Below are 14,010 nucleotides of genomic sequence, written 5' to 3'. Positions count from 1 at the left end.
AATTTTTTTAAAAAAATAAACTTAAAACATCAGCAAACATGAGTGTTTTATGTATGCATCAGACCGAAAACAGGACTGTATTTAAAACATAATATAATGTATAATTTGCTTTTTTTTTTAAGTATATGTAAACTATAACATGAGAGTATCAATATTTCCCTGCTTGTCTACTTCTGAACTTTCCTTTGTTAGGTATAATTCTTTATGAAGTAATTACAATGATTGCTTTATCTATAGAAAATGTCATTGTCGCTTTAAAGATGGGAATACATATGAAAATAGGTTGGATTATGGATCTTATTCAAGACAGATGCCATGTCCTGAATATATCACCTTCATTTCTGAATATATTCCTCTATCCTATGCAATAATCCATCCCTTCTATCAACAATTTAGAGAGAGAAGAAAAAGGAATCTAACAAAACAAATCAACACATAAATAATATTGAATAATGTTTTACACTGTACAAAGTGATTCTTAACTCTTCTTTGGAGCCAGATACGGTCATGATAATTACTCAGCAATGAGTTTCTTATTCTTTTTCTTCTCATATACATCCTTGTCATCATTGTGTGGTATTTATGCCCTTGTAGTCAATGTGTATCAGTTATCTATCTATTATTTTCCTAGTACTGCTTATTTCATTCCATGTCTGTTCACATTTGTCTTTTCATGCTTCTTTGAATTTTTCATATTTGTTGCTTCTTATAACCTAATCATATTCCATTAAATTTATGTAACTTGTTTAGGCATTTGCCAATCAATGAGTATGTTTACATTGTTTCCAATTTTTCTTTCACATAAAGCACTGCTTTATATTGGTGATTATATAAGGAAATCTGACTTCTTTAGAGTATGTGACCTGATGAGATTTTTTTTATTGTTTTATTCCCTTTTTATCCATAGACTTGTCATGTCAACTAAAAATATCATTGCTTTTCCTTTATACCTTTAAAAAAAATCTTATTTTGTTAAAGCACACAAAAAATACTTATGTTCTCAGTTGTTATAATAAGATGCTTCTTTTCTGCACTGAAGCTTGTTTTCCTTTTATGGAAGTCATTTTTAGTCTGCCAGAAAAGTTTTATTTCTAAGGTTTTTCATCCTGGATATATTTTCTTTCTAGACTTAGACTCTTGGTCTTTTAAATCTAGAAGAATCTTTAGACATCGCTAATCCAACATTCATGACTTTACAAATAATTTGAAGTGAAGGCTTTTGAAAGTCACAGAACTATGTAGTGGCAGAGCTGTGATGAAAACTCAGGTGCCCTGAAGTTCAATCATAGGATTTTTTATGGTGCACCATGTTGCTATTAGTAAGGTATTTTAAAATACTCCATTTATAGAGAATTTTTAAGAAAGTGTTTTTCCCATAACACCTCTGAGAGGTTTATAGTATCAATATTGTTATCCCAGTATTACAAATGAGAAAACTGAGACACTAAGAGGTGAAGTGACTTGCTAATGGCATACAGCAAGGAAACATCAGAGGTAGGATTTTAACTGAAGACTTTCTGACTCCAAGTCTAGTATTCTTTATGTTGTACCTTGTTGCCTTCCATTTAGTTTTTCCTAACAATTTTGTCATAGTACCCTTTTCGAAAAGTGAAAAGTTACTAGATATTTTCTGTTTTCCTTCTTTTACTCTGACCTGTAAAAAAGAATTGTAAAAATTAATTTAATTTTTTTTTAGATTGCTTCTTTTGATGATAGTTCTGGGAATAAAATGTCCAGTTGCCTAAACTGAACATGCTCAATATAGAATTTATCATTTCTTCTAAATACATTCCATATTTTTCTGTTTTACCAATAACCCAAGTTCTCAGTGTTGGATTATTCAACCTTTTATTTTATCAAGTTAGTTGGCTAACGTGTTTTTTAATGCCCCATAATATTTCTTGATACCAATCCTTTCCTTTCATTTATATACCTAAAACCCTATTTTAGGCCCTCATCATTTCTCACCTGGACTGTTCTGTTTTTTAATTGGTCATCTTGCTTCTACTCCATCTTCCTCTTTTTTTTTTTTTTTCTTTAAATGAGACATTTGGGGTTAATTGATTTTCCCAGGATCACACAGCTAGTAAATGTTAAGTGTCCGAAGTCAAATTTGAACCCAGGTCCTCCTAACTTCAAGACTGTTGCTCCTATCCACTGTGACATCTAGCTGACTCATTCATCCTCCTTCTAATCCATCTTTTGCTTACATGCAATAATAATCCTGTAAAGCACAAGTCTGATTATTCAATCAGACAATTCAAATGCCTGAGTAATTCCCTGCTACCTTTAAGATAAAATATAGGCTCTTCAGCCTTAACATTTAAAGCTTTTTTCAGTCTAGCCTAAATTTATATTCTTAAGGCTATTTTACGTCACATCTTTTTCTTCACTGTACATTCAGCCAAAGCTACCAGTTCCTCAAATATTTTCTCATTTAATCATTCCTTGACTCATTTCTGTGCTTTTTCCTTCCAGATTTGGGATTCGTTTCCTTTTCACTTTTAAGCATCTTACAATACTAAGATTTTTTTCAAGGTTTAGCCTAGCTTTTATTCAAACTTTTTCTTATTTTACTATTTGTTCAAACTTTTTTTGTGTACAATATGTATGGATTGGACTAGATGATCCTTATTATCCCTAATCGGTCTAGACCTTGATCCTAGGATCTTTATATTATTTTTATTTCTTTGTATACAGTGTCTGCTCATTAGAAAATAAACTTGAGGGCTAGGACTGTTTCATGTTGTCTTTGTATCATCTATGCCTAGCACAATGTCTTTTATGTAATAAACATTTGAGAGCCTTTTGAAACAATTTAATTTTTCATATATTGAGGACAATGATGGATACAAATGGGAAATTACAGTAACAAGTGAAACCCACAAGAAGTTATTTGTGGGATATTCAGATTTTGGTTACTTTTATTAGTTAGAAAAGTACAAAAAAATTTAGCAGAATTTGTATCCAGCTGCAAGGGATTTGAGGTTTGCTGGAGCATAGTACTATGTGTTGATATTTTATTACTTCTATAAAATATATGAAATCAATCAGAAAACATTTATTCAGTATTTATTATGTACTAGCCCATTCATAGCTTTTCATCCTTTGAGGCTCTTGTCCATATCTCCTTTAATAGGAAATCTTTACAATAAATAGTACAGCAGTCTTCTAGCTTGATGTTCATGGGTACCAGTTTGGCTTATAGGCTATCTTTTATCTCTGTGACCATCCCGACTCTTTTTGTAATTATACTTCTCTTGAGTATTAGATTTTATACCACTTCATGTACTACAAGCCTTCCATATGCCTCTCCATTTTTCTTTAGGTTATGTTCTCTTTAGGTTTATGTGAAGGATCTTCTATGATTCACAGCTAGATTACAACAAAACCAAAATCCTTTTAAAAAAATGAAGTTTTCTTTTATGGGGAAACTTAGGGAGGGGTACTTTTTCAGCTTATCAAATGCAATGCAGCTCACTGTTATCCTTTTAATCAGTTCTGGCCCCAACTTATTATTCATCTATTATTGTTGACCTAGAATAGGTCTATGAGTTGTCCATCTCTCTACATTTTAGTCTGACAACCAAAAATCTTCATTGACTTGATTTTTATTGATGAAGAGCTGAAATTTGTAAATAGTCACTGAATTTTTGAGTGCAATTATAGATCTCATTTAAGAGGAAATGTAGTATTTGAAGGCAGAGAAAAAAAATAGCACTGTGTTATCCACAAATATGGGACTATCTGGAGGATTTCACTACCTATTCAGAATCCCTTTTCCTTTAATAATGGCAAGCATCTTTTGTGAGCTCCATTTTATGCCTTATTTGATGTCAATAATCGGGATTGTCTACCTGTTTTTGTATCAAAGACTATTTTATGATATTAGTAATAAGTAATAAGCTATCAATTATATAGCATTACTACATGCTAAGCTTTATGTGAAGACTACAGTTTTTATTGCATTTGATTCTTACTGAGGCATAGAGGTTAAGTGACTTGGCCATGATTACACGAGTAAGTGTCTGAATCTGGATTTGAATTTAGACCTTCCTTACAAGGGGCTCTTCTATTCCCCTGTACCACCTCGTGGCTCCTAAGAGAAATGTTATTGGAAGACAACATTCAGGCTTCTTTTAGTTCTTATGAGTTTTTTTTTTTTTTTAATAATTGGCAATCAATAAACACTTTAGCATCTGTTATGGTGCACAGTTTTAACAATGTATTTTGCTGTCAGATATCATTTGCAAAAGCCTTCTTGTCTATTTTTTAAGATTTTTATGGAAAATGCTTTTGATATATGTATAAATTATTTTAAGTAATCCTGTAGAGATCAGAAAGTTGTTACTTTTATGCTTATGAATTTTCTGCTCTTCCTCCCAGTTCCCCTCTCTCTCTCCATTTTTTTCCTCCAATTGTTAGGTGGTTTTCTCTCATGAAGATAACTCTTCATGTCTTAAACCTTTAAACCCTTAATATTTTAAAAATTGTATTGTTTTTAGCATGTACTTTTAAAACAATTCTTCCTGTTTTTTGAACACTGCTTCTCACTAATTTTTTTTTTTTTTTTTTGCTGAGGCAATTGGGGTTAAATCACTTGCCCAGGGTCACATAGCTAGGAAGTATTAAATATCTGAGGGCGGATTTGAACTCAGGTCCTCCTGACTTCAAGGCTGGTGCTCTATCCACTGTGCCATCTAGCTACCCCCTGCTTCTCACTATTTTATAAGGTGACGTCATCCTCTTTAAGATTCTGCAAATATATTTAAAAATTGCTACTGTCTTTGGCTGCCATAATGTCTTCTCTTGACAAAAAAGTCACTTTTTTGCTATTTGAGACAATATCCAGTAAAGCATAAGCTCTTTGAGGTAAGGGCTGTTTTTAATCTTGTTTCTGTATCTTCACTACCCCCCTAGAACAGTGTCTTGAATATAATAGGTGCTTAGTAAAGAAATTGTTGAATTTCTAGGCTTTTTAAGGTTCTTTATGCTCCTTTTTTATTGATTGTTTTATATTGATTAAACATTGATTTACATTGATTAAATTAAATCATTGTGGAAGTAAAAGAAGTCTCAGGATAAATGGGCATTTTGTATTTATCTTTGTTTAATGGCTAGCCTATTGCTGATAAGCTTTCTATAAATAGCTACTGTGGTTGTTGGAAATATTTGGTCTCAGAATCTTTCTTGCAGGGTAGAATCTGCCAAAGTTTATATTTCTCTAGCTTAGCTTTTAAGAACTTTGCTTTTAAAGACTGCATGTCTTGAATGAAACATTATGTACAGTAACATGTTTATGGAAGTTTTATATTTTACATATATGTATATATATATTCATACAAGCATATATACATATATATGTATGGAAAAAAGATATAGAAAAATTAAACATTCATAGTACATTATAATCCTTAGAGTCTAGCTACCTGAAGATATATACAATTTATGAAACTCCTGAATAAATCTTGCCACCTGTTCTGTCCAAGTGACTTAAAGGAATTTCATGGCTTGCTGCCAATCACCTAGCCCTTTATGGTATGGCATTAGTTTTTTACTTAAGTAGAGTCCTCTGGTGAAAATCCTTTTCATTCTCCAAATTGTAAACTGTTATAGTAATTGCTCTCTAGGAGGTTGAATGCAGAACCCATATGATTTCAGGAGTCCTCAGACGCAAAGATTACTCTTTGAGTAGGTAACTCTCAAAGCTAGAAATATCTATTCTAAGAATTGTTAATGTCTTATTTACATCAGAAGGAAACATCCAGAAGGCCACAGTTTAAAGTGGAAAATCCAGAAAATTTCCCTTCTTTACTACCTTGATTAAGTAGAAATCACTTGCTATGTATTTTTCTAGCAATTGTTTTTGCTCCTAGAAGTGGAGAGGATAGAGGGGAAAGGGAGAAGTTCTCTACTTCTTTTTTTCTGCACTCCATTCTGGAAGTCTTAAGGGAGAAGAGAACTCTAGATAAAAATAGGGGGAAAGACTACTGCTAAGCAATTTAAAAAAATGTAAAAAGAACCAAGGTAGACTTTAGAATGTTTACATTAATGGGAAATGTAATTGATGACTTTCTAAGCATGATTAATTCCATACAAGGAAAATATATGAAAGTTATAACATTTTTACTTGCAGACAATGCTGATGTTGCTATTGTATACTAACTGCAGTATATTATGTTTATTTGGCATTCTCAAGGCACCAAAGTGGTATGCACTGCTGAGTAATAAATACACAAAATTCAAATCTGAGATACAGATAAGCATTGCTTTGGAAACAGATACAAAAGCACCAGTGGATGGTTTTAAAGCAAAGGAGGCACCACCTCGAGAAGGAAAAGGTTGGTATTGATGGACTGTTCAGAGAATTTGCAATTGCCCAACATCTGGTGGTTGGAGATTGATATTGGTTAGAAGACTGTCTTTTAGTGTTGTATGAAATAATTGTGATGCCATTTGTTGCCTTTGGAGCCACACATCTTCGACTTACTTCTCAACTCTCTTGCTTCGCCAGCAAGTATTTATTAAGTGTCTGCTATGTATCGGGAATATACTAGTGGGTGCAAAATACAGAGGTGAGATTGTCTCTGTCTTCAAGAAGCTTATATAGTAAGTAGATACAGGATGCATATAGGATATATGCAAATGTATATTTAATGATTTTACTTGGGGGAGGGAGGACTTTCAGTTAATGAATTGGAAATGTCCCCTAAAAGAAGACTCTCCTTCAGCATTAAAGGTAACTAGGCATTTCAAGAGATAAAGATAAGGAAGGAGGAAATTCCAGGTATGGGGGATAGCATATGAAATGCCTTTACATACAATACTATCATAGATGTATGGATAGAGTGTTATATGTAGTAGATGTTTAATAAATGTTTATTGATTGTTTAGCTGCAAGGTGAAGGGAAATAACATCTACACAGGCTGAAAAGATAGGCTAGAGTAAAGGGTTTTAAATACTGTTTAGAGGAATACATATTTTATTATTTTACATGGTATTTTATTTTTTCCCAATTACTTGTCAAGACAATTTTTAGCATTCATATTTACAATATTTTGAATTCCAAATTTTTCTTTTTTTTTCCCTTTTCTTCATTCTTCTAAAAATGGTAGGCAATTTATATAGGTATTGCTAGATCACTTTCCTTTGTATTTTTTTCATTAGTTCCCTAAATATTTTTGGTTTTTTGTTCTTCCAGATGAATTTTGTTATTTTTTCTAACTCTATAAAATAATTTTTTGGTAGTTTGATTGGTATGGATGAATATATATTGTGAAAGCAATGGGGAGCCACTGAAGCTCTTTGAACAAGGAAAGTGACTTGCTTTTGGAATATTAGTGCAGCATTTAGAGCTTCTATTTCAATTGGTGAAGCAATTTATAGTGAATTCTAGTAGCACAGTTATTTGAATAGAATGTAAGAAAGGATAGAGAAGGGAAAAGATTAGGATATGGAAAAGATTGAATAATAATAGGACAATGGGGCAAGGGAATCAAGGATTAATTTGAACTCTAATTAACTTTTAAAAAGTTAAGATTTTAAAGTGAGGAAAATGAGACCAGAGGAGTGCTGATGGCTAGGGAAGAAGTAGGTTAGGATTAAGTAATTTTCAAGACACAGAATGAGTTTAAAAGGTATGAGATATTGGGAGAAGTAGAAGTACAGATTATGGTCAGAAAGATGAATTTCAAAATTAGGGCTTGTGAAAGTAAAACTTGTGGATCATAATGAGAGTAAATCCACAAAAATGGATGTCCATCCATTTCTAGCTGAGGTGCAGGAAATAATGCAGGTGCAGAAAAGGTATAGAAGTTAAAGAGAGTAATAAATTGAGCACAAGGATATCTGATGAGACATCATTCTCTATATCATAAGAATAAAGCCCAGAAATGGGGTGGGATGTACAATATAGTAAGCTAGTACTATACTTCTTTTGAAAGGAGGGAGAATGACTAGGATAGCAAAAGATAACTACCATGAGGATCTGGATCTGGTGATATATCTAAGTGGCATGAATCTCAAAAGATGAAAGGTATACTGTATGACAGTGGAAGGTGAAGGAGTTAGAAGCATACCTATTATCTCACTATTCCACTTTGGTCATAGGGAACACAAAAGAATATATGTCTAGTAGTAGAGAGGGTAGCAAGGGATGCGCTGCTTTCAATTGGAAGCCAAGTTTCTGTGACTGCAAGATAAAAGAGGTTTGAGAGGAAGATATCCAGTATATTAAGACAGTTTGAAAAACAATAGAATGAGTATTTTCAAGAAACAGTGGAAGGAAGAATGTTGAGTTGGATAGATTATCTTGATAAGACAGGCCATATATGGATCTAAATTTATGTTTCCATGATTTTATGCTACATAAAACAAAAACAAAAAGCAAGCAAATTTTTAAACAAGCAAATTTTGATACTGAGCAGTTACAGAGTTTATTTAATAATGTCCAAAATTGCCTTTTAGGAAAGTAACCTTCTACACTGATATAGAAGGTGCTTATAAATCAATCAAGCCAATCAGTCAAAAATATTAAACAGCTGTTATGTTTTAGATACTATGCTAGACATTAAAGGAATTTTTATCCTAGTGGGGCAACTATATATAAAATATGCAACATTAATGTAAAATTAATATATAGAAATATATGCAAAGTAGAGTGTATATAATAATTAAGCTTTATTTTATTTCTCTATTTTATGTTTATTTTATGCCTGGAACATGCTAAGAAATATTGGTTGGTTGATTGTAGCCTAATGTATAGTGGAAAGAGCCTTGTCTCTAGAATCTGAAGAACTGGGTTCAGAACCTCCCTCTTATATTTATTGCTTGTAAAATTTAACCTTCTGGGCTTCAATTTTCTTAACTTTTAAAATGAAGGAATTGGGCTTCATGGCCTTGAAAGGGTTCTTCCAACTCAATTTCTGTGGAATCAAGCCAGAATCATACTGTTTATACCACTCTTTTAATTAACTTAATTAGTTTAACAGAAGGGCTATTTTTTTCCACAAAAAAGTAATGCTTAAAAGAAAATAATAGTTTTGGCTTATACTAGAAATGTATTAAAGTATTTTCTGAGATATGCTAAATTGACTGTTTTTCATAACAATTTTGAGTGGTGAAATAGATAAAACTTATTGATATTGATTAGTATTATAGAATATAACATCGATAAAATTGGGTTTACACACATGTTTAAGTATAAAGAATATTTAACGTGATTTGATGATTAAGTTAAATGAAAGAACTACAGTTTCAGGAGAAATGAAAATTAATTTCTTCCAGAGGTCATGTGAGAGTTATGAGTTGCTGAAACACATGAAAACAAAATTATCAAGAATTGGAGTAAAAGACTTTATCAAGGGAATATGAATGAAAGAAGATTGGGAGGATTGTCACATGTCAGGAACGAGAGATAATTTACTAGTTAGACTTTGAGCTCTGTTGTTAACTTCTTGAAATAGAGAAAGCCCCTAGCACATTGGGAGAATCCTCTGTAGCAAAATGTTAACAGGAAATGGAAAAAATCAGGCCCAAAATGGGAGAGAATGACTGATCTGTGCATCTCTAAAAGGGATACCTGTATCACAGTTCCCAGTGTGGGATTGTACCTCTAATGTCTGATTGAAGGTTTCATTCTACCAGATTACACTTTCTCTACCATGTAAAGATTTAGCTAGAGCACTGAGAGATTAAATAATGTGCCTAGATTTGTATCTCAAAGAGATCATAAAGGAGGAAAAGGGACCTACATGTGCAAAAATGTTTGTGGCAGCCCTCTTTGTATGGTAAGAAACTGGAAACTAAGTGGATGCTCATCAATTGGAGAATGACTAAATAAGTTATAGTATGTGAATGTTCTGGAATATTATTCTTCTGTAAGAAATGATCAGCTGGATGATTTCAGAGAGTCCTGGAGAGACTTACATGAATTGCTGCTAAGTGAAATGAACAGAACCAGGAGATACATGACAACAACAACATTATACGATAATCAATTATGATGGATGTGGCTCTCTTCAATGAGATGATTCAGGCCAATTTCAATGGTTTTGTGAAGAAGAGAGCCATCTGCACTAAGAGAGAGGACTGTGGGAACTGAATGTAGATCACAACAAAGTATTTTCACTCTTTTTGTTGTTGTTTGCTTAAATTTTGTTTTCTTTCTCATTTTTTTCCTTTTTGATCTGATTTTTCTTGTGCAGCATGATATTTGTGGAAATATGTATAGAAGAATTGTACGTGTTTAACATGTATTGGATTACTTGCTATTTAGGGGAGAAGTGGGAGGAAGAGAGGGGAAAAAAGAGTAAATGTTGAAAAGTTTCCATGTATATATGTAGAAAATAAAAAGTTTTAATTAAAAAAAAATTTTTTTAATGATATGCCCAGGGTCATATAATCAGAAGTTACTTTAAGACTACTTCTCTATTCACTGTATTTGCTCCCTCTGGAAACATTGTTCTAATTATATAATGAAAAGAATACTTTTTGCACTACACTGGAGGTACCTTATAGTTTAAATAGATTTTTTTTTTTAATATTCTGGCTTAGGATGTGAATTTCCATTATGGTATTGTTTCTTTGAAAGGATAACAGTTTTTGGAATGTTTGGAATATAACACATTTGTATGGTGGGGACAGGTTATTATAAGGATTTTAGAAATTACCCAGTTTTCTAGAAGGGCTCAATATAATTTTATTCATTTTAACAAGTATTTTTGAAACTCACTGTGTAAAGGGCTTTTTTGATTATGTAAGTATGACTACATCTTGTCTTTCATATAAAGATGAATGATCCTAACCTTTAAAGAATTTTAATATTATTAGACAGGTGAGACCATTTAGACAGAATAACTCAAATACAGTGTAAAAAGATGTTTCATAAGAGAAGTATAAACAGTGTTATAGGAGATGAGAAGGGAAAGTGCTTCTGACTGAGGGAAACAAAATTTGATGAGTTAGCATTTGAGTTGGGTCTTAAAAGATGTGTTTAACTTTAGTATTCTGGTTTGAGTCAGGAGGGAAAGGAGTCAGCTCTTGTATGTGTATCACCAGAGTGACTGAACCAGGAGAAGTCTTGATATAATGTCTTCATAATAAAGTGGTTTGGTAAAAGCAACAGAATATAGTTTTTTCTTTAAATAAATATTTGGTGTTAGGGAAGGGAAAATAGGTAAAAAAAAGTTTAAAATATGGTCACAATGCTATAAAAATTTGAAAAATAAAAGTTTGAGAAATCTTTTGGCTGTGCTCTAATGAATTAAATCAATTATTTTCTCCATGTAAAGGGCCTGTTGTGTTATCTGGAATTGATCCCAAAAAAATTGTAGCAGTCTTGAATGAAGAAGAAGGCTACCATCAGATTGGACCGGCAGAATATTGCAGAGACTTCTTTGTTATGTCAGTGACTATAGCATTTGCTACACAGTTGGAGCAGGTAAGATTTTTTTGCTCTATGTGATTAAGGAACCTTTTGTAAATTACTTGAAATTACAAACTTAATTCAGATAGTTATTTATGCTACTACAAAATTAGCTTTGAAAGTTTCTTCTGTCACAAGGCATCTTTTAAAAGACACTATTGTATAATATACATAATCATAATATAATACAATATATCAACATGTTATTATACATTACTACATTATATAATAATATTGCTAATATAATGACATATAACATTTTAGAGATCCATATTTTATTGTATATCAGTAGATCTGTAATATATCATATATTTATATCTACATATAGAAATAAATATACACCTTTAATCCAAATTCTTTCTGTTATAACAAAGAGGTTATCTATCAATTAGGGAATTGCAAAATTTGTAGTATGTGAATGCAATGGAGTATAGTACTGTAAGAAATGAGAAAAGGGATGCATCCAGAGAAACCTGGGTAGACTTGTGGGCAGAACAACTGATACAACATTGGGAAGAAAAACAAATTTGGAAGATTCAAAAAAGATCAGTGCAGTGACTGACCATGATTCCAGAGATCCATTTATGCCTCTTGCTACCCATTCCTTGACAGAGAAGTGGGAAAGCAGATTTGTTGATTGAGATATATCTTTCCAGATATGGGCAGTTTATGGAGTTCTCTTGTTTTACTATGCTTATATGTTACTGTCCAAAGGTTATTTGCCTTTATTTATTTTTCAAAATATTTTATTTTATTTTATTTAATAATAACTTTATATTGACAGAATCCATGCCAGGGTACTTTTTTTTATCCCTTGCACTCGTTTCTGTTCCGATTTTTCCCCTCCCTCCCTCCTCTCCCCTAGATGGCAAGCAGTCCTATATATGTTAGATATGTTGCAGTATATTCTAGATACAATATATGTTTGCAGAACTGAACAGTTCTCTTGTTGCACAGGGAGAATTGGATTCAGAAGGTAAAAATAACCTGGGAAGAAAAACAAAAGTGCAGATAGTTTGCATTCGTTTGGGTTTAGCTGCTTCTGTCTATCATTTATCAATTGAAGTTCAGTTAAGTCTCTTTGTCAAAGAAATCCACTTCCATCAGAATACATCCTCATACAATATTGTTGTCAAAGTGTATAATGATCTCCTGGTTCTGCTCATTTCACTTAGCATCAGTTCATGTAATTCTCCCCAATGTAATCATTCTCCCCAAGACTCTCTGTATTTATCCTGCTGGTCATTTCTTACAGAACAATAATATTCCATAACATTCATATACCACAACTTACCCAGCCATTCTCCAATTGATGGGCATCCATTCAATTTCCAGTTTCTAGCCACTACAAACAGATTTGCCTTTATTTTTAATGAAGGGGTAGAATTACAGACTGAGAAGGGAACTAACTGTAGTAATGTCTACTTTCACTCCAGAGAAAGTATAGAGAAAGCCTCTAGTCTTCCTGTCCTTGGTGTTAGAACCTCAGGCTTATTTTATCCTGAATATATCTTATTTGTACATAGTTTTGTCTGTCCCATTATACTGTACTTTTTGAGAGCAGGTACTACTTTTTGCCTTTCTTTGATTTGTTTGTGCTTAGATGTCTGGCTCATAGTAGGTACTTAGTAAATGCTAGTTGGCAAACTGACTTCTCCCGTTCTGGCCAGGCCTTTTTTGTATTGTGATAAAATTTCAGACATGCGCGTATACACACACACACACACACACACACACACACACACACACACACATATTTGGCTGAGTACAGGCACTGTTTCTCTTTGAATTTTATGATCATTATTTGGTCATGCTATTTTTAGGTATTTGATAGAATTCTTGTGTGAAAATTTCATCTGTCTGTTACTGTTCACTTAGTCATCTTAGAACTGTTTATTTAATTTTTTAAAAATGCATTATATAACTATGTTCTGCCAAAATCCAAGTTTTATTATTTTTTGATAATTATGTCCAAATTTTATAAGTCATGGCTCCATGTTGTTTTAAAATTAATAAAGTGCTTTTTTCATACAATATTAAGCATTCCATTTTATAGAGATTAGTTAATGATTTGCCCATGCTTATGTCACTAGTAAGAATTAACTTTAGGCTTTAAACTTAAGATTTCTGACTAGGTTGGCACTCTTTCTACATACAATCCTTATTTGTATTGTCTCTTAAAGATCTTGGATAAAATGATATAGTTGTACTTTAAAATTTAATATTAAAAATAATATTAAAAAAAAGGTAGGAATCCTATCATATTCTTAGGATGTGATGTGGCAATAAGGATGAAAACTATCATCTATAATTTAAAGAAAATATCTTAGGAGAGAGAGGAGGGTTTAATTTGCAACTTTTAGTACTTCATTTTCTTCCCTAAGGTTTTGAGAATTAGTTATGTTTCCTTTAATGACCAGGATTTGGATCAGTAATTTATATTTGACTTTGTATCTAATTTCAAGAATAGCATCAAAAGAATTTTGTTTATAAATGTCAGTGAAGAATTATTTGAATGACTTTAATTAAAAGAAAATTTTTGTGCTTTTGACATAGAGATCAGAGAGACTTGGTTTTCAGAACA

The 14,010-nt window shown here is 32.2% G+C and overlaps 1 protein-coding gene across 1 annotated transcript in view; it reads left to right on the top strand.

Annotated features, from left to right (window-relative positions):
- The window catches only part of CEP120 (centrosomal protein 120), a 101,157-nt gene that overhangs the window by 14,409 nt on the left and 72,738 nt on the right, over positions 1–14,010 (top strand). The window contains exons 4-5 of the mRNA XM_051998037.1: positions 6,200–6,341; positions 11,293–11,441. Of these exons, the coding sequence (XP_051853997.1) occupies positions 6,200–6,341; positions 11,293–11,441 (291 nt within the window). The remainder of the gene's footprint in view (positions 1–6,199; positions 6,342–11,292; positions 11,442–14,010) is intronic.

The sequence above is a fragment of the Antechinus flavipes genome, chromosome 1 (assembly GCF_016432865.1).
Source record: "Antechinus flavipes isolate AdamAnt ecotype Samford, QLD, Australia chromosome 1, AdamAnt_v2, whole genome shotgun sequence".
Taxonomy (NCBI): Eukaryota; Metazoa; Chordata; class Mammalia; order Dasyuromorphia; family Dasyuridae; genus Antechinus; species Antechinus flavipes.
This window is presented reverse-complemented; position numbering and strand designations above follow the sequence as displayed.